Source organism: Hemibagrus wyckioides, linkage group LG27 (assembly GCF_019097595.1).
Source record: "Hemibagrus wyckioides isolate EC202008001 linkage group LG27, SWU_Hwy_1.0, whole genome shotgun sequence".
NCBI classification, from domain to species: domain Eukaryota; kingdom Metazoa; phylum Chordata; class Actinopteri; order Siluriformes; family Bagridae; genus Hemibagrus; species Hemibagrus wyckioides.
The window spans coordinates 11301909-11323689 of record NC_080736.1 but is presented as its reverse complement, the minus strand read 5'-3'; the positions used below and the strand labels follow the sequence as shown (position 1 = coordinate 11323689).

At 43.0% G+C, this 21781-nt stretch overlaps 1 protein-coding gene across 1 annotated transcript in view; it reads right to left on the bottom strand.

Moving 5' to 3' along the window:
• Window positions 1–2325: 2325 nt before the first annotated feature.
• mindy2 (MINDY lysine 48 deubiquitinase 2) overlaps window positions 2326–21781 on the bottom strand; it is a 31812-nt gene continuing 12356 nt past the window's right edge. Inside the window, exons 3-9 of the mRNA XM_058382264.1 lie at window positions 20920–20984; window positions 13223–13381; window positions 12230–12332; window positions 10074–10216; window positions 5595–5765; window positions 3940–4134; window positions 2326–2912 (exon numbers count right to left, since the gene is read on the bottom strand). Of these exons, the coding sequence (XP_058238247.1) occupies window positions 2760–2912; window positions 3940–4134; window positions 5595–5765; window positions 10074–10216; window positions 12230–12332; window positions 13223–13381; window positions 20920–20984 (989 nt within the window). The 3' untranslated portion in view covers window positions 2326–2759. The remainder of the gene's footprint in view (window positions 2913–3939; window positions 4135–5594; window positions 5766–10073; window positions 10217–12229; window positions 12333–13222; window positions 13382–20919; window positions 20985–21781) is intronic.

Sequence of the window (21781 nt, the reverse complement as noted above, 5' to 3'; positions counted from 1 at the left end):
ATAAATGAGGCCCCTGGTGCATGAAACGGCATCTATTAATCAAGGGGAAAAATCCTTACCAACATTGTTGATTAGAGGCGGGTGATATTTTTCATCTATGTTGATATTTCCATTGTTTAGCAGGGAGATTCTGCAAATTCTAACCAATCGTAGAAAGCCTGCAGATAGAAATGACTGATCTCGATTATAAAGTTTGATACCATTTCCTGCACAATTATATGACGTGAACACTGACATGAACAAATGATTCTGTTACTCATACATTTAGCAAAAACAATAATAAATATATATATTTTTTTTCCATATTGCCCTACTTGTTGAAGAAAATCTTGGTACTGTTTAATGTAACTGAACTGTAATACAGGTTAATGTTCTCTCTAACTAAATCTAATCAGTCTCCTGGAAGTCTCAAACATGGTCAGATTCACTGTTTGTGCTTCAAAATGTTAACTAGCAATGATGTGAAGCGCACTGCTGAGCTCCGCACGTGTACATGCGCTGTGTTCGGGGCGACGTGAAATGCGAGGGTGGGAATAACAGAAGGCCTGGTGCTCTGCTTCCTGTCAGTGACTCGATTCAGATCTCGTACCCTGTTCTGTGTACAAACCCACATTCTAACCCTGTATTTGACCACAGCTACCAAATTGTCCTTAAGCATGGCGAGACACACGAGGACGTGTTCCATTGCTGAAGGCCTGAGTGGTTATCTGTTTATGGAAAAGTCTACAGATTGTCTCAGTCTCTTCTCACACCTACTGCTGCGTGTGTGTGTGTGTTGTAGAAAAGTTACTGTAAAGGCTGAAAGCTGTGTTTCTGTACAGAGTGTTTGGCCACTAAAGGCCTGTATAAGACAAACGCGTCTCGCTCACCTGTAAGTAAATCTCAGACCTCGGAGATGCGTGCACACACACACACACCTCAGCAAAGCCTGCATGGTAGGATGCTTGGGCCCAGGACCAAACCTGATCTACTAATCAAAAATATTTTGTTCAAATAGGATGCACTGCTCACACATTCAGGTCATTATGCAGCACTCTGAAAACAGCTGTCAACTGGAAACTGACCCTTTCCTTACTGGATGGTGTTATCTACTTCTTTAGCAACTTCACACTAAAGTACTGATGGCCAAGTCCACCAGCAAGACACCTGACACCTTTTTGCTGATAATCAGGTGTTTGAAATAGAAATTTCATCCAATCAAGTAAATTTTCCTAAATTCGTGAAATCAGAGGATGTCAACAGAGGTGCGTTAAGAACAGCTGAGGTGTTTCAGAGAACATGAGCATGACTGGGCCTGAGCTCCTGCCCTCACCTACAATCTCATGGCCCTGTGTGTGTGTGTGTGTGTGCACACCTCGATGCGAAACATCCTGCTGGAATGTATCGAGAGTAAAAGTTTGTCAGGAGGAGGCAGTAACACGGATAATGTGCTGGGTTACACTGCGTAGCTATGGTGGCAAGAGCAATAAAGAAAAGAACACGAAGCGTATAAAGTTATCCGTTACAATCCGAAACAGCACTGAGGCTCAGAAAGTGGCAGCATATTAAAGACTAAAGTGGCAACTCACAGGGACAGGAAGCGTGACTAGGGAAATGTAACGCTTTAATGTTCAGGGCTGCTGAGCTGAGCGCTCGACTAGATTGGGGTTGGCAAAAAAAAAACACCCCACAAACTCCCGCAGGTACACACTGCGTTCGAAACAATCTCTCAGAGGGAGCGAGGAGAGATTCTATGTCTTGAATGTGGCTGCAGGAGACGTTAGTTGTAAGCGAGACGGAATACGGAGGAGGAAACCCCTAATAGGCAAACTGGATGTAGGACGGGCGATATGACGAGGTCTGTTTTGCTGAAAATATCACCAGAGCGCTGACCATCTGCATGTTTCAGGAAAGACTCATCACTCTATTTAACAAGCCGTCTTATTGTTCCTCGTTCCAGTATGTTCAACTCCAATACGTCTTACAAGCCCTGGTCTGTGATCGGTACCGACTCGTTTATTGTTAAATAAATTTCCTTAATATTTTAAATGTGGCACTACTCATTTTCTGGCACAAACGAATCCGTTAATTGACCGATGATATTTTTTGCCATATCGCCCACTCCTAAACTGATCCAGAACCCCGGACTGTAGTGCATAATAGCAAGGGTTTCAAGTGAAGATCAGGTTTGGCGCGATCCTCAGAAGCTGAAGGGCACGTAGTGCGACACTGTTACAGTGTGAAATGTAGACCTGCTACCGCTGCGTCCTCTCTGTCCCAGTGTAAAGATCCTGCCTGTAAAACCGTATCTGTGTATAACAAGTGTATGTGGTTGTGTGTGTAATATATATATATATATATATATATGCGCTATAAAACAGCTTATAAAACATCTTAGAAACAATTGCAGTAACGGAAATCAAGAAAAAGAAAAGAAGAAAACGGTGCCGTTATTTCTCCCTCTGGTGCATTTTGCTATAAAATCCACCATCCTGAAGCGTGAGGTCACTCCACACAAGCGCGGTGCACCGTGCGGCTGTAGGAAGGTCAGGCGAGCTTGATCAGAGACGTGGTGCGAGTTTATCCCCCCCCCCCGATCGGCTCTGCTGTGTGTGTGTGTTCAGAGCTCAGAGAGCAAACAGCATCAGGCACCAGTGGCTTAGGAACAGCAGATCCTCTCCTCCGTCACGCTCTCTCTCACTCCTTGTGCAGCTCTGAGTCAGTGTGGAACGACGAGCCTTCTGCCTTTCAGTCAGAACCGTGAGCAGGCTGCAGGGCTGTTACAGGATCACGCACTTCTCCTTCTCCTTGGCCTCTTTCTTGGCTTTGCGCTCCGTACTGGAACTGTGCTTTCCTGGACTGGGACACGATGCTGCTCCTCCTGCCGGGGCGGCGACTGCTCCTTCAGCCACAGCGCCTCCTCCTGCCTGAGCCTGTGGGACAGAGAGAGGGGAGAGAGCTCAGGTGCAGGAAATTAAAGCAGGGATCTGCAGGACAGCAGCAGTGACTGGAAAACAAACTGAATTTGACTTGCTGATTCCTGTAACCCAATAGTCCACTGCCTGAAAAACACCTGCTACAACTTTAAAGGACTTCACAACATTTGTATTTCCTATTTACATTATATTACTGAGCTTGAAATACACTGATCAGCCATAACATTATGAGCAGTGAGAGGTGAAGTGAATAACACTGATTATCTCCTCATCATGGTACCTGTTAGTGGGTGGGATATATTAGGCAGCAAGTGAACATTTTGTCCTCAAAGTTGATGTGTTAGAAGCAGGAAAAATGGGCAAGCGTAAGGATTTGAGCGAGTTTGACAAAGGACCAAATTGTGATGGCTAGACAACTGGAAAAAACTGCAGCTCTTGTGGGGTGTTCCCAGTCTGCAGTGGTCAGTATCTATCAAAAGTGGTCCAAGAAAGGAACAGTGGTGAACCAGCGACAGGGTCATGGGCGGCCAAGGCTCAATGATGCACGTGGGGAGAGAAGGCTGGCCTGTATATGATCCAACAGACGAGTTACTGTTGCTCAAATTGCTGGTTCTGATAGAAAGGTGTCAGAATGCACAGTGCATGATGGGTGACGGCTGTTTTGGTAGCAAAAGGGGAACCAACACAATATTAGGCAGGTGGTCATAATGTTATGCCTGACCGGTGTATATACACAAGCTTCTTTAATAGAACTGTGCCTCTGCTCATTCATGCAGTGATCCACTCAGCCAATCATGTGGCAGCAGCACAATCAATATCATCATGCAGAAACAGGTCAAGAGCTTCAGGTAATGTTCACAACAAACAGAAGGAAGTTTGTGCAAAATGTTGGTGTCATTCTTCAGTGTTCATTCCTGCAGTACACTTCCACAGACTTGTAGACTCTGTAAAGGTGCTCTGAAGCTGTCCTGGGAGTATGTGGTTACGAAAAAGCCTTTAGGGAGGTGTGTGTGTGTGTGCCTACCTGTGCGGCCTGTGCAGCTGCAGCAGCCTGTTCCTGCTCCTCCTCCTGCTCCTGATAGAACTCAGACGCCCTGCGATCTTCCTCCTCCTGCAGCTTCTTCGCTAACTCCAGATCACTGATTCCCTCAGGAAGCTGCTCCCAGCCCAGCTCTGACACCTGCTGCTCCTGCTGTAGCGACAGTGCCATCAGGTAATCCTGCATGTATACACACACACACAGTCATCAAATACATGTGTTAATAGTAAGATGGCTATCAAGTGCTCTGACAGTGGAAGGTATTTTGAGCATTAAAATGATGGGTATTTATTTTTGAATCTTCATGGAGTAACGTGTTTAGAGCTGTAACATTAGATGAGCAGCAGTTTGAACAGATGCAGTGCCTGGCTTGGAGTGTTGGAGAACGCATGTTAGAGCCTTCGCCTTCAGCAGTCAGCAGGGAGAAGTGGATGGAAATGATGACAAATAAACTGCACAATTGACAGAACTTTTACTGTGTGATAATGTTCACAGATATCTAATTATAATGAATGCAGCTGGTGTCCTGGTTTGAACGTGAGATCAGGTTACAGTGTGTGTGTGTGTATTCAGTGTGTGTACGGTGTGTGTGTGTGTGTGTATGTCTTTACCAAATTCCTACCAACCCCAAACACACATACACAGACTCACACAGACAGAAAAACAGACACACACACCAAGACAGATTCACACACAGAAACAGACACACACACCACCAACAGAGACACAGACACACAGAGACAGACACACACAGTTTTTTATTGTATGGCTTTATATAATATGTATGTATATATATATATATATATATATATATATATATATATATATATATATATATATATATATATATATATATATGAATGAAGTGTGTGATTGCAGCTCCCTCTGCTGCTCCTGCAAAGTAAAATCTGCACTCTAGTTCACCCTGCTGCCCATCAGAACACAGCAATGTCATGAACTGACAACTCAGGAAACATAAAAAAAAAAATAAAAATCATCTATTATTTAAGAGGCAATATAAGGCACAAGCACGAGGAGTAAACAGAGGGAGAGCATCACTAAACATCACTAAACCCTGTGAGCGCTTTGGAGCAGAATTCTGAGAGGCGATGAGGTAAAGACTGCACAGAATATTCTGGATAAAATAAAGCTCAGTGGATGCAGGGATACAAGACTAAAAGTTCACATGAAATCCAGGTTTCTCTTGCTGTGATGGGGATGAATAAGGGACTGGATAGGCAGACCTGGGATAAGTACACAGGTTTATTCATAACGAAGCTAATAAACCAGGCTTATTTTAATATTCAGCATTTTTAACAATGTAACTCACATCTTATCCAGCAGAGGGCAGCATTGTATTACGCCTGGCCTCACAGTCTGGATATCAGACACCAAGAATAGACGTAGCAGCACTAGGATTTTTACAGATGAATCATGTTTACGTCTTTATAAACCCAATTACAAGGTGCCTAAATCAATTTAGGGCTCTAAAATCAAGTCCTGCACATAAACAGTTAGCTACAATTGAGTAAAGTAAAGCGTTATCTAGCCATCTAACAATAAAAACAATAGCCTGTGAGCAGATATTTACTAAGGAGGACACTGTAAAGGTGACTATTAAAGTTAAAGGTGGTGCTGACCTGGTCAATCTGGTCCTGCTGGCCGTGGTAGACGCTCTCGGGGTCGGAGGGTCTCAGACGAAACTCTGAATCGCAGAAGTTTCCGTCTCCATCCACGTTATGTAGACTCTCCCACACCACCTTCTCCTCGGTCAGAAAGCCCTGATCTGTCACCAGCAGGTACAGCTGACCCTGCCACAGACACACACACACACAGCCCTGATCAGTGTAACCAGTTTGTAACCACAGACCCACCCAGCTCATCTCATACCTACCCCCAATGCCCTGAGCACTTCCTGAGCATCACATCGTTCTAGATTGGTCTGAAGGTTTATTTTTTTAGAACAGCAGTTTTGACAGTAGCTCCAGCTACATTAATTTGCCCGTTTAAATATATTACTATTTCTATAGTAACAGCTCCTGTTGACATGTATGGCAGATGCTCACATAATTTACAGCTAAATGATAAACTATAGTGTTAGTGTTTAAAAACCATGGTATTGTTGATATGGTAAAGCTTTCTGTAAGCAGTAGGTTTATTTAACATTGACGTAAGGAGACATCAGTGTCTCGCTACAGTCAGAGATAAAGCTGTAAGTTGTGATGCAGGTCTTCAGGATGGAGGATGTTGTGCTTTCTGGTTTTTGTAATAACGTGACAAGCTGCAGTTTGTATCTGTTTATAATGTAAGAGATAACAGCACCTTACTTGCCAGACATATATAATATATATATTTATAAACTGCTGATATACACCGATCAGCCATAACATGACCACCTGCCTAATATTGTGTTGGTCCCACTTTTGCTGCCAAAACAGCCCTGAGGCATGGACTCCACTAGATCCTCAAAGGTGTGCTGTGTTATCTGGCATCAAGATCTCAAAGCATACTTACAGGACTTGAGGATACTTTTGATAGATACTGACCACTGCAGACTGGGAACACTCCATAAAAGCTGCAGTTCTGGAGATGCTCTGATTCAGTGGTCTAGCCATCACAATCTGGCCCTTCGTCAAACTCACTCAAATCCTTACGCTTGCTCATTTTTCCTGCTTCTAACACATCAACTTTGAGGACAAAATGTTCACTTGCTGCCTAATATATCCCACCCACTAACAGGTGCCATGATGAGGAGATAATCAGTGTTATTCACGTCACCTGTCAGTGTTCATAATGTTATGCCTGATCGGTGAATAAAAAGAAGCAATGCTGTCTAGTGTAACAGTAACTCTGTCTCTCATCACAGTGTACTGTATATATAATGAGAGTTATATGTCAGTATTATGGTTGGTCCCCTGGTGGTCCTGCAGCAGGATCCTGTGCTCTCATTTCTGGGGCCTGGGTTCGATTTCTGGACAGAGAGCTAACCCAGCCACTGAGGAAATACCTCTTAGTGCTGGTCCCAAGCCCAGATAAAATGGGAGGATGGGGTCAGAAAGGGCATCCAGTGTAAAACCTGAGCCAAATCAAAATATGTGGACCAGATGATCTGCGGTGGCAACTCCAAACATGGGCGAGCCAAAAGCAGAAGAACGGCATAATGTAGGTTAGTGTCATGGCTCACCTTAAATTGCAATAAAGCAATTTTCTTGTTTCATATGTAGGTAAATTGGGTTTACTAGCAATTACATGCAACCATGAGCTGTTTGTGAGCATAAAGCACATGATCTCTCACCACTCAGACTAGAAACTAGAAGAGCATCAGGGCCACGCCTTGTGATTACACACTCAGAAGATGCATCTGGCTTTCTATTAGGCTTTTGCTGAGCCAGAGGAAAAGTGATGCGAAAGGCCTTTAAAAATCTACGAGTGTATCAGTATGTGAAGGCTTGGCTAATGACTTGCTCCGTGTTGTAGAAAATGTAGCCGAGATACATTGTGTTACTTAGCCACAGCAATATCTTTAAAAGGTTTCTGTCTCATTTTGGGACACTGAGCACATAACAGTACCGAATGCTAATTTATTGTCTTACTTAAGGACAGATCCCGAACTTCAGTAGAGCATCAGGACTGGCCTCGGACTGGACACGAGAGCGAGGAGTGAACTGACTTTTCCACCAAATATGCTCTTGCCTTTGCTTTCCTTGTTTGTTACAGACAAAGCCGTCTAAATGCTGAAGCACAGATTATAATACATATTATAAAAACTAATATAATCAGAAACTGTCAAAACTTTTGTGGACTCGGATCTGATTCTGGTATAGTTTACATCTAGAATGCTGTGACGCTACTGTTTTTTTAAATCCATAATAAAAAGGATAAATATATGGAACCTGCTTTCTAAGTGGCTTTCTGTATGACTTTATTTGTGAAACACGGGGCTGCTGATTATTATTATTTGTTTACACATCTAACCCAGCTAGCACCGATGTTCACCGAGACATTCCACCTCTCCCTGGAGCTGTCTGTAATCCCACAGGCGTCAAACTGTCCACCACATTTCCTGTTCCGAAGAAACCCCAGCCTGTATACCCTAGCGACTATCGCCCAGTAGCCCCGTGATGAAGTGCTTCGAAATACTGCTCAGAGATGTCATCACTTCTTCACTACCTGACACCCTGGACCCACTACAGTGTGCCTACCGTCCCAATCGCTCTACCCAGGACACCATTCATTGCACACCTCCATTACACTGCATTGCCACTTCCAAGTCCACGACCACCATCAAGTTTGTTGATGGCACAGTACCTGATCTCCGACACTGATCTTGAGGAGATTAAATATCTGGAGGTTTGGTGCCAGGAGAGCAATCTCCTCCTGAACATCAGCACACATCATGCTGGACGTGTGATGATCCTGACCATGGTAAAGAAAGCCTGGCAGTGTCTCTACCACCTGAGATGTTTAAAGGACTTTAAACTGCCCTCTCAGGTGCTAAGGCCTTTCTACACCTGCACTACTGAGATGGGAAGCATCACAGCCTGATTTGGGAACAGCACCAAACAGGACAGACGAGCTCTCCAGAGGGTGGTGTGATCAGCTGAGCACATCATCCACACTGAGCTCCCTGACCTAGAGTCCATCTACAGCAAGTGGTGCTGGATAAAGGCCAGGAAGATAGTAAAAAGTCCTCAGCTATCCCAACAATGCACTCTTTTCTCGGTTGCGATCAGGAAAGCGAACACGGAGAAAATGAGGAGGAGCTTCTTCCTGCAGGCCATTTGGACCCTTAAACAAAAGAACACCTAGAGCCTGGACTCTTTCTGGACTCACGCCATATCACTCACTAGCTCAGCCAGACTTTTACACAACTGCACAATAGTACATTCACTGCATGCACATAATTTGCACCTATTATATATAAAAATTGTATTCATTCTCATCAATCCATTCATACTACATATGCAGATTTAATCACTGTAACCACTGTATTCAGATACTAGCTTTTATATATTTATTTTCCTATTGTAAATTTCCACCATATTTTCCCTATATACCCTATATGTTCCATTTTATATCTAATTTGTATCTTTATATTTTCACATCATTGTTAATTGGCTCTATTTTCTAGATCAAATTTGAACCTGAGATTAGACATCCTTAGAAGAAGTGAAGGCGTCTTCCTCGAGTCATGCACATGACATGAATGTGTCCATTAGAGGGCAGAAAAATAAAACCTAAAATCAGAGTCTAGTCTTTCAGAGTGAATGGAGAAGTGAGACACTGAGAATCACTTCCAGCTTTTAAATCCCAGATACAGTACCACTTACTGCACAGTAAGGCAAGTTAAAGAGTCAGTGCAGATTTTTTTTTTACATTTCTATTTATTTATTTTATTTTAAAAGAAAAGCAGTGTCCCAAATGACAGACAGTACACTATGCACTATGTACTCTATCTAGTGTATGAATTTTAGAAGGGTAGTGTCACCTCAAATGGAGCACTTAGGTATTTTTTTTGGGGGAAAAAAAAAAGCAGTTATTAAGGCTAATGACGCCAAAAGCATGTAATGCTAACGCTAGCGGTGTGAAAATTCTGTAAAAATGTTGATAAATAAATCACACAATGTGCATAGGCTAATTTAAAAGATATTTGTATGATGCCTTTTTCCACAGGACTGTATTGGAATTTTCTTCTCATCCAGCGTGAGTGGGTCCAGTAGCTCCGCCCCTCCTCCACTACATAAACAAAGCTGCGGGTGCTGAGTGCATGAAGTGTCCAGCATTCCACACTTAGCTTTCGCCGTTAAATAAGTGGATCATTCAGGTACTTCATGAAGTGCACTTCATGCTGGCATTTTCAGTGTGAACGCACTACTCACACTATTTATACCACACAATAGGGTAGAGAAGAGCATCAGTATGTTATTTGGGACACACCTTTTATTTCACCTTGACAACGCAATGTATCTATCTACCTAACATGACCTCAAACACTACCTTCAGATTCATGTTATATATATGTACAAATAATTCTAGTTTTGTGAGCATGCATTTAAGAGCCCTGCTTCAATTTCTGAACCACAATGAGTTTGTATATTTACAGTGTTCACGTGTTTTACCTTGAATTTGGTCATGGTACTGAAGTGGTTGTTTCTGAAGAACACGCAGAGTTCCCCCTCCTGGACGGTGGACGTGAGCTCGCACAGGCCGTGGTAGGTCAGCTGCGTGGCCGTGCTGTGAAGGAACTGCTCCGCCACAAAGCCTGACACAACATACATCACAAAGATACACATTTCCCAGCCATGTTAGTGTCCTCAAGTTCAGTGTAGAAGCATGAGAACTTAATATGATACTAATTCTGCTTGCTCACTCACACACACATACAGCTGAATAGATAGAAATATAACAAACGCCCATAAAAACAAGCAGGTACATGTTATACTGTATGATTATACTGGTCTCAACCCTAACTTTGAGCCTGAGAGGGAGAAGGTGTGGATCATTTAGAGCTTTCAAAATAATACCTTTACAATAGAGCAGCTCTGCAACAGTTAGAGCCTCTGTTGACTGTGAAGAGAACTGAAAATGGAATAAAAACACTGACGAGCCTCAATCTTCTCCCTCACTGACCTCAGTGACGCTGCAGAAACTACTGATGAGCGATAAATGAAAGGAAAACCATAGAAAATGTTGGATAGTGTTGGGCCACAAGAACAGCTTCAGTGGGCATCGATTATTAAAAATATTCCTTCAGCTGGTGTTGTGATGATTGCGGAGGTCTAAACCTCAACAGGGCAAATATTAATGATTATATCAACAATCCTAAAAGGTGATAGAATATAAAGGTTTTTCTGGCTTTTTTATGGGATTCACTAAACCAAAACTATACAATTATATACACACATACAGACAGAGAGAGAGACACGCACAGACAGAGAGAGGGGACAGACAGACAGAGAGAGAGGACAGACAGACAGGTGCAGATAGAGAGAGGCAGACAGACAGACAGGCACAGATAGAGATAGAGAGAGAGAGAGAGAGAGAGAGAGAGAGAGAGAGAGAGAGAGAGAGAGAGAGAGAGAGAGAGGCAGACAGACAGGCACAGACAGAGAGAGGGGACAGACAGACAGAGAGAGAGAGGCAGACAGACAGGCACAGATAGAGAGAGAGAGGCAGACAGACAGGCACAGACAGAGAGAGGGGACAGAGAGAGAGAGAGAGAGAGAGAGAGAGGCAGACAGATGGGTACAGAGAGAGAGAGAGAGAGAGAGAGAGAGAGAGAGAGAGAGAGATGCAGACAGACAGACAGGTACAGATAGAGAGAGAGGGGACAGAGACAGGCAGACAGAGAGAGAGAGAGAGAGAGAGAGAGAGAGAGGCAGACAGATGGGTACAGAGAGAGAGAGAGAGAGATGCAGACAGACAGACAGGTACAGAGAGAGAGAGGGGACAGACAGACAGGCAGACACAGAGAGAGAGAGAGAGAGAGAGAGAGAGAGACAGACAGGTACAGATAGAGAGAGGGGACAGACAGACTGCGAGAGAGAGAGAGAGAGAGAGAGAGAGAGAGAGAGAGAGAGAGAGAGAGAGGCAGACAGGCAGAGAAGTAGAGTGTGGGCTGTTTCACTGCAGATCTATTCGGACAGAAAGAGTGTGATACAGCAGAAAGGAAGGGACACACCCAAACTGAAGAACAAAAGAAAAGCAGAGAAAAGACGAGTCTGTGTGTAGCTACAGACTTCATGAGTAACTTGTCCTGTCATTATTTAAATATTTATGTGATGCAAGAGGCATGAAATATTTATTTTAATGAAGACTGTGATGTAAAAACACACACAAGAAGAACAAATAACAGAGTGACCAAGCAAGAACAAGAGAGCATGTCAGTAATAAGTTATACCTCACAACACACACCCACACAAAGATGCACACACACACAGACACTCACATGCGAACACACAAAGAGACCCACACACAGACACATACAGAGACATACACAAAGACAAACACACACACAAACAGAGAGACACACACACAGAGAGACATAGAGAGACAGACACACACAGACAGAGAGAGAGAGAGACACATACAAACAGACACACAGAGTGAGAGAGACACACACAGAGACTCACACCACATGCGTCTTACATAAAGACTGTCCTATTCACACAACAGCCAGTGCCACAGTTACTCTCAGCAGATCAGCATATAAAAAAATCCTTGAAAAAGGTTCAGGAGACATAATGGGCTGGAGGTCATGAAAAAACCCTCACACCTTCTCCAGCCAGCTCGCTGTTCTCCGACTGCTTATAACTGATGATCTTCTCAACCAGCTGGTTATAACTGCAGTTCCCCACCGCCTTCACTATATCACTCATCTAGAGAGAGAGAGAGAAGTATGAAAAGTATCCTGTTTCTAATAACTCTTAGAAACTCAAACTCAGAAAGGATCCTGGGTTAATGAATGCAGCAGTGCAATTTCATGCATAATCAGTGTTCTTCTCCATTCATTATATACACTCAGTGGCCACATTAATAGGAACACATGCTAATTTAGAAAATTATGCCACATGATACAACGAACCCTGAGGCCACAAACGGGTTCTATTAAAGTCTGACAAGACATGGCTTCACTAAAACTGGACAGCTGAAGATTTCCAGCATTGCCTGGTCTCGATGGTTCGACAGGCGCTATAATAGTGGCTATTAGAGTTATTATAGCCGTCCTGTCAGCTCAAACCAGTCGTGTTGTTTTCCCCTGACGTCTCGAATTCAACAAGCACCTGCAGAACTGGCATTGAGTGAACATTTTTTCTTCTCACATCATTGAAACCCCAACAAACCAGCAGTTACTGAACTGTACAACTGACCTATATGCAGGACTTTACACATTACAATACTGCCACATGACTAGCTGACTGAATAACTGCTTTTGGAGTACAAACGTTTCTGTTAAATGTGTATATTTATATTAAAGCTGCAATCTAACTTTCTGATGATAGAAAATGTCTCTACGATGTGATGCTCTTATTGCTCTGAGAGCTGTCTCCGTTTTTTTATATGGTAGCTGAACTCAGTCTGGAGAAACAGTAGAGGATTTCTGCTCACTGTTTCCAGTAGAAACTGTGTTTAGCTGATGTCATGCTGTTAGGAGTCAAAACAAAATAGAAAACCTGTACAATGTGGCATATCTGATTTCATTGCATGCTCATAATGTTCAATAGATATGATGTGGCATTTTGAGTCTCTCTAGTTTTATTTTACACACCTGAGGTTCAACCAGCCAGCCATGGTACAGTGGGATGTCGAGCAGGTCGAAGACGATGCACTCAGGGGTGTATTCAAACACCCTGACGCCTGTGAACTTCACATTCACGTCCAAACCCGTCTGTAGCTTGTGGAGGACTGCCATGGCGTCGCTCATGTTCTACACACACACACACACACACACACACACACACACACACACAAACACACTTTTAGGAGAAATGAAAGCAGTACAATATACATGACCATGGTTCATTTTTACCCAAATCTTGACATTTGATTGCTGTTTTTTTGTTTTGCACTGAACCTAAGATTTTAATAGCTATTAAGGCAAGGGTTACAGCAACCATATGACTAAACCTAGACATGTGGACACAGCAGCTATTCAAGCAGCACTGTGCACATACTCATGTTTCATCCATCTGGAGGATTAAAAGCTTTTGCCCAATAACAGGCAGGTCAGAGCCAAAACACCACTCCGGCAGTGGAATTTCTTCTCCGACAACTTCATCTGATTTTAAATAACAAGGTAAGCAGTGCAGACAGTGGAAGAAGTAGTGAAGTGAGTCTAAAATAATGTGTAATCCTGAGAGAATGGTAGAGACACCTTGCAGCAGCTCCAACACGGATGTTATATCAGGCCGTTAAACAAATCTTAATGTGATGATGAAGGTTATATTTCACAATAGCTGCCATTTGTGTATCATTTAATGTGTTTCTAATTGGTGTGCTGAATGAAAGCAGGAAATGTGTTCCATCTTTCCTTCTTGAGTACACATGCATGAGGTTAAGAGCAGATACAACGGGGAACTGAGGGAGTCTTATAGACTGGTTTAGAAGTGAATGCATTGCAAATGACTAAATCATCATGCACACACATACACACACACTGATCAGGCATAATATTAGGCATAGACAAGTCATGGACTCCTCACGATCCCTGAAGGTGCATCAGTGGTATCTGGCACAGAGATGTTAGCAGCACATCCTTTAAGTCCTGTAAGTTGTGAGGTGGGGCCTCCATGAATCAGACTTGTTTGTTCAGCACATCCCACAGATGTATCGAGATCTGGGGAATTTGGAGGCCAAGTCAACACTTTAAACTCATTGTTGTGCTCATCAAACCTTTCCTGAACCATTTTTGCTTTGTGGCATGGTGCATTATCCTGCTGAAAGAGTCCACAGCCATCAGGGAATACTATTTCCATGAAAGGCTGTACATGGTCTGCAACAATGCTTAGGTAGGTGGTACGTGTCAAAATAACATCCACATGGATGGCAGGACCCAAGGTTTCCCTGCAGAACATTACCCAAAGCATGACACTGCCTCTGCTGGCTTGCCTTCTTCCCATAGTGCATCCTGGTGCCATGTGTTCCCCAGGTAAGCGATGCACACACACCCGGCCATCCATGTAATGTAAAAGAAAATGTGATTCATCAGAACAGGCCACCTTCTTCTATTGCTCTGTAGTCTAGTTCTGATGCTCACATACCCATTGTTGATGCTTCCGGTGGTGCACAGGGGTCAGCATGGGTTCCCTGACTGGTCTTTGGCTATGCAGCCCCATACACAACAAACTGTGATGCACTGTGTATTCTGACACCTTTCTATCAGAAATAGCATTAACTTCTTCAGCAGTCTGAGCAACAGTAGCTCATCTGTTGGATCGGATCACATGGGCCAGCCTTCACTCCCCACGTACATCACTGGGCCTAGGCCGCCCATGACCCTGTCACCAGTTCACCACTGTTCCATTCATGGACCACATTTGATAGATACTGACCACTACAGACCGGGAACACCCCACAAGAGCTGCAGTTCTGGAGATGCTCTGATCCAGTGGTCTAGCCATCACAATTTGGCCCTTTGTCAGACTCGCTCAAATCCTTACTCTTGTCCATTTTTCCTGCTTCTAACACATCAACTTTGAGGACAAAATGTTCACTTGCTGCCAAATATATCCCACCCACTAACAGGTGCCATGATGAGGAGGTAACCAGTGTTACTCACTTCACCTGTCACTGCTCAGGATGTTATCTGTGTATACTGTGCATACACATACACAGATGGAAAAAGACATATACACACACTGTCATTATTTTTTTATTCCTTTTCATGTTTTTTTCATCATTTGAACTTCCACTTCTTAGTACATCACTTCTCATTACCATGCTGCTTCTCATGAAGCTCAGTGATATGAACACAAGTGAGGGAAAAAGAGATGGAGAACAACCAGCAGACAAATAGAACAAGACCAGGAGTTAAAAGGAGAGGAAGAAAGAAGAGAAAGAGAGAGAGAGAGAAAACATTTACACAGCCAGGCCCATTTACTGCACAATAAAGCAAAGAGAGCTGAACTTTACAAAACTGCAGACCACTGAGCAGCAGCAAAATCAGCAAACATTCATGAACACACTCTCCCATCAGACCGAGGTCAACCGAAACCTGCTGTACTTCCTGCACACGGTCATGACCAGGAACTCAGCAGCTGCTACTGCACACTTATATATATCTATAAGTGAGATATATATATATATATATATATATATATATATATATATATATATATATATATATATATATATATATATATATATATATATATATATACACACACACTATATTGCCAAAAGTATTCACTCACCCATCCAAATAATCAGAATCAGGTGTTCCGATCACTTCCATGGCCACAGGTGTATAAAATCAAGCACCTAGGCATGCAGACTGTTTTTACAAACATTTGTGAAAGAATGGGTCGCTCTCAGGAGCTCAGTGAATTCCAGCGTGGAACTGTGATAGGATGCCACCTGTGCAACAAATCCAGTCTTGAAATTTCCTCGCTCCTAAATATTCCACAGTCAACTGTCAGCTGTATTATAAGAACGTGGAAGTGTTTGGGAATGACAGCAACTCAGCCACGAAGTGGTAGGCCACGTAAACTGACGGAGCGGGGTCAGCGGATGCTGAGGCGCATAGTGCGAAGAGGTCGCCAACTTTCTGCAGAGTCAATCGCTACAGACCTCCAAACTTCATGTGGCCTTCAGATTAGCTCAAGAACAGTGCGCAGAGAGCTTCATGGAATGGGTTTCCATGGCTGAGCAGCTGCATCCAAGCCATACATCACCAAGTGCAATGCAAAGCGTCGGATGCAGTGGTGTAAAGCACGCCGCCACTGGACTCTAGAGCAGTGGAGACGCGTTCTCTGGAGTGACGAATCGCGCTTCTCCATCTGGCAATCTGATGGATGAGTCTGGGTTTGGCGGTTGCCAGGAGAATGGTACTTGTCTGACTACATTGTGCCAAGTGTAAAGTTTGGTGGAGGGGGGATTATGGTGTGGGGTTGTTTTTCAGGAGCTGGGCTTGGCCCCTTAGTTCCAGTGAAAGGAACTCTGAATGCTTCAGCATACCAAGACATTTTGGACAATTCCATGCTCCCAACTTTGTGGGAACAGTTTGGAGCTGGCCCCTTCCTCTTCCAACATGACTGTGCACCAGTGCACAAAGCAAGGTCCATAAAGATATGGATGACAGAGTCTGGTGTGGATGAACTTGACTGGCCTGGACAGAGTCCTGACCTCAACCCGATAGAACACCTTTGGGATGAATTAGAGCGGAGACTGAGGGCCAGGCCTTCTCGTCCAACATCAGTGTGTGACCTCACAAATGCGCTTCTGGAAGAATGGTCAAAAATTCCCATAAACACACTCCTAAACTTCGTGGACAGCATTCCCAGAAGAGTTGAAGCTGTTATAGCTGCAAAGGGTGGACCGACGTCATATTGAACCCTATGGATTAGGAATGGGATGTCACTTAAGTTCATATGCGAATCAAGGCAGGTGAGCGAATACTTTTGGCAATATAGTGTGTATATATTATATTATATTATATTATATTATATTATATATATATATATATATATATATATATATATATATATATATATATATATATATATATATATATATATATATATATATATATATATATATATATACACACATACACACACACACAGTGTTTTGTCTATCCAGCTATCTGTCAAAATTATGACGTCCCACTAAACTAGCTTCTGAGAGCATGAGCCACCCAGAGAGCTGAAGCTAAACCTAGCCAGTATCACCTGCTGTGATGACACTGAAGTCTCTGTATGGTGAAGCAAACTGGGAATTTCAGATAAGGAGCTGTCAACCAAACTTACACATCAGGTCTTGTACAGCATGTTATCATATTTATCCATTGAATCTTAATCAAAGTTGGTTTCAAAGAAACGTTTAATATTATACACTGCATTCCTTAGATGTCTCAGTCTATTAAGCAAAGCATTTACTCACGCCTTTTCACTGATTCTCTCTCTCTCTCTCTCTCGCTCGCTCTCTCTCCCCTACTATAGTTTTATTCAGGCCATTTGGGCTTTACGCACAGCGTGTGAGTGAATCGCATTGCTCTTGCCTGCACCGATTATGTTCACAAACCATGAACTTGAATGTGATGATGCAGAAATAGCAGCCACATTAAAAATATTTTCTGAAAACTGCTTAGTTGTGCTGTGAGGGAACATGAGTCAGCGTCCTGTTGGAACATGTGCGAATATGATTCATTACGGCACCATCAGCTCCACTGGGCAGCCAGCCGCAACCCAAATCCATCTGCACAGCGACCTCATCCCGCCATGCTGTGCTACGTGCTCAGTACCCTCACCCACCCTCACGGTCCAGCTGAGCCTCTCATACATTCTCGCTTTCTGCTGCTTTACCAGCTTGTCCTGTGTGTGTGTGTGTGTGTGTGTCCACATCAGTCTACCTTCTCTCCTTGTTATTATAAACAGCTGTTATATAAATACTGTCTCACTGGTTTCCAGTAAACCTTCTATTAAGCTTCCTTCCAGCCCTCTCGCTCTCTCTCTCACACACACACACTCCATTAAAGACTTAAAGATGGTGTCAAAAAAGAATTCAGAACATTTTCTGTAATATTTTAAGTTCTCCTCACACCCTGATTGCTGACGATGTGAGAAACCAAAGACCCAACCAATCAAGTGCTTCTAGCCACCTATCAATCATGTGGTTTGCCTTTTGCACTTGTATTCGTGAGGTTCTAGCTTAAGTGGCCAAGGCTCTGCATCGTTGACCAGAAGATCGGGGTTCAAACCCCAGCACCACCAAGCTGCCACTGTTATGCACTTGAGCAAGGCCCCCAACGCACCCTGCTCCAGGGGCGCTGCATTATAGCTGACCCTGCGCTCTGACCCCAACCTCCAAGGATGTTTGCGCAATAATGTCTGTGTGACAAAGTTAACTTGACCTATCTTGCATTTGGAGGCGTATCTCTGGGGAAGTACATTGTGTTTACTTTTTCATTTCTATTTGTTTTGATCTGTATGAATAGAATATACAGTTGATCCAGCTGATCTGCATTCCCTGTATCATTTCCCTATTTCCTAGGACAGTAATTTGCTTATCAGAGAGTTCAGCTCCTGGTAAACTAGGTTTCAAAAGTAGAAATAAATAGCAAGACATGGGAATTTATCCCACAGGGAACTTTCCATCCTTGATTGAGCAGGTGTTGATTTTTCTGAACAGTGGAAGGAGTCTCCAGTGTCAGAGTCTGAGGTAAAGCTGCACTTTGAACACCTTTATGACAAAGGAAAAATCCTTAGGATGGAGGGCGCATGATGATAACATTCGGCCCCCATTTCATTCCAGTGCATCACTGCTACAGGGCTATTAGATGAGAGGATCAAAGAATAATCAAAACTCTGAAAGCCACTGAAGCCATTACACTGGAGGAACTAAAGCAGATGGGCTTTACTGAGCCAAAACATGTGGAGCAGGACAGACAGCAGCAGACATTAAACCGTCCTACAAAAAAGGCGAGGAGAGTGCTACGCCTGCCAGTCGATGCTCCCTGCTGAAGCATTTACAGTCGTGAAATGACAGCAGCACAGAAGAACATCTAACACTCAGCGACTGAGCCAGCCTTCAAGCTTGAGGCTGAGCTACAACATAAACACACACGAGCATCTGAGACACTTCTATTTTAATCCAGCTATTCTCATGCTTTCAGAGCCCACATACAAAAATAGACCCAAGTGCTCGGGCGTGCGAGTGGAGACAGGGAAGACGAACCTCACCTTAAACCGGCTCAGGAAAAGGACAATATGTGAGCTACAGTCACATCACAGCTGACAAGGGCAGAGAGAAAAGACCTTTGAAATCCTGACAGCTGTATCATAATTAGGCTTTATTTTCAGACGACGAACATGGTCGCTGTCAATGCTGATAAAGGGCGAGGAGACACATAGCAGCGCTGGATTTCTGAGCGTGCACGGTCTTTACTATGTACAGCATGTTCAGTACCGGAGAGCTGGCTCTGTACACTGTGATCCTCTCTCTCTCTCTCTCACACACACACACACACACGTACACAATTCTGGCCGGGTGCCACTGTCTTTGATTGAGGAGCAGAAAGCAGAGTAAGAGGAACAAAAGGAGGCTAACAGATAACAGGAAGGGATTCTCATTTTTTATTCTCTCCACCCCTTACTCTTTTCTACAGTCTCTCTAACCCCTCCTCCTCCTCTCCATCTAAGAACCTCTTCTTTGACCAGTAACATCTACGTTAGCATATCTCCTGCTCTAATCAAGCAGCTTCATGTTAAAACTGGACAATTTCGATTTGATGATGGAACTCGCAGTTCAATTTTTCACGTTTATTCAATTGACATTTGAACAGGAGTTTTCCTCTGTCCTTTGGAATAAAAAAAAATCTATACATAAAAGCAAACTCTCCTGACTTCAATTTACTTTTTAAAAGTCATTACCTGCTTAGTGCAAAAAGGAAAAGTTTTAATGTTTTATGCATTAGGCTGATGTCTATAACACTAATGTATCTTCAGTATTTTCCAGGTACGGAAAAGGGGCCTTATAATTTCCATACTTCTCCAGATCTGTGCAAGAAATCTGCCACATGAACGCAGCCAAATCATCACAATAATGAGCAAGAACACTGTTGTTCATTTCAACATGCATAGATTAACTGAAAAGACAATCAACCTGAACTAATATATCTGCAGCATGGACAAATTAAAATGATATTTGTTGTGAAAATATTACAAAACAAATATTAAAAAAAAGGACACTGCTATTAAAAATCTCCTTCATAAAGTTGCTCCTTATATTTTAAAAAATAAAACAAAAAACATAAATCATTGCACTGATATGAGTTTTGTACATTTGTTATGCAAATTAATTCAGCAATAAATAGCATTGTTAATCCCGCCTCCAAATACTAGCACTTCCTGTTTGTACTAATCATGAGCAGATACTAAAAACCACACTGATAGAAGCTCTGGTAGAAATCTTTTTGGCTTATGAAAGTGTCATTGAGATGAACGTAAGTCTAAAAGTCCATTTCCTGCTGATGTACGTCCCCCCCCCCTCAGTACTCACACTGCAACTTCATGAGGGGATGACAGCTATAATGAGAACAGGGGTGAGAAGGTGTAAATGGTCCCACTGTGCGAGTAAGACGGCTGGGTTCACGTGTGACTGCTAACACCTCCGATCCCTCTCACACAGCTCTGAGACCGTCCCTTCCTGCGTGCTGCCTTTCCCAGAGACCCCGTCATACGGCCCAAGCAAATACCTCTGCTGTGTGTCCAGATGTTTGGAAAACAGCACGGTTATAGAGCTCCTTACCTGCTCGTAGTTCAAACGCTGAGCTTCAGAGATCTCTTTTGGTTTGGCATCAAGGATGTAGTCTCCTGTTGTGGAGAGAAAAGAGAGAGAGAGAGGGAGGGGGAGAATAATGAGGGGAATGCACACATCAGAAACACTGTGCTCATTAAAACAGCCATACAAACGTAACATTGTCACAGCTCCGTCGGTATCCTCTGCCTAACGAACCATCTGCTCCTGTCAATTATCCACGAGCAGCAGCTCTTTCTATGCTCATTTCACTGATTTATTTATTTATTTTTTTTTAGGTCTAACATGCAGATGTTTTCCTGGAAACACTACAATGGGCCTAAAGGGTCAAATTGGTGTATTATGCCAGTATTAATGTGAGCTTGTATTTAGGCCTAAAAATCACATGGCAGTATGAGGAGGGTAGAAATACCCGATTAACTGCCCAAACAATCCGGCTCCGTTTATGCTGCTGAAGAAGTGAATAAATTTCTGATGTTACTCAGCTGACTCAAATTCAGGGACTGCATTTCTGGAATTTGTATTTAGGTGTGGCAATAGAAAAATAACACAAAAAAAACCCACACTGACAGACTAGCCCAAAGAGAATCCATTATATAGACAAAAGAAACACTTTTTCATCATTCTATCACACGGAGAGGAAGAGCCAAAGTGCAAAAAAATCTGTTGTACTGTATGTGTACCTATATGTCTGAAATTATTCATTGGCAGGGAGAGCTGTTCTTAAAGAAACAAGAAAAAAAAAAAACTGTACAGTATTGGAGCCTCGCTCAGACTTACATACCAGTGAAAAACAAAACAAAATTCCCTTAGCCATGGTAATCAAAGCAATCTGACACGCCAAAAGCTTAAA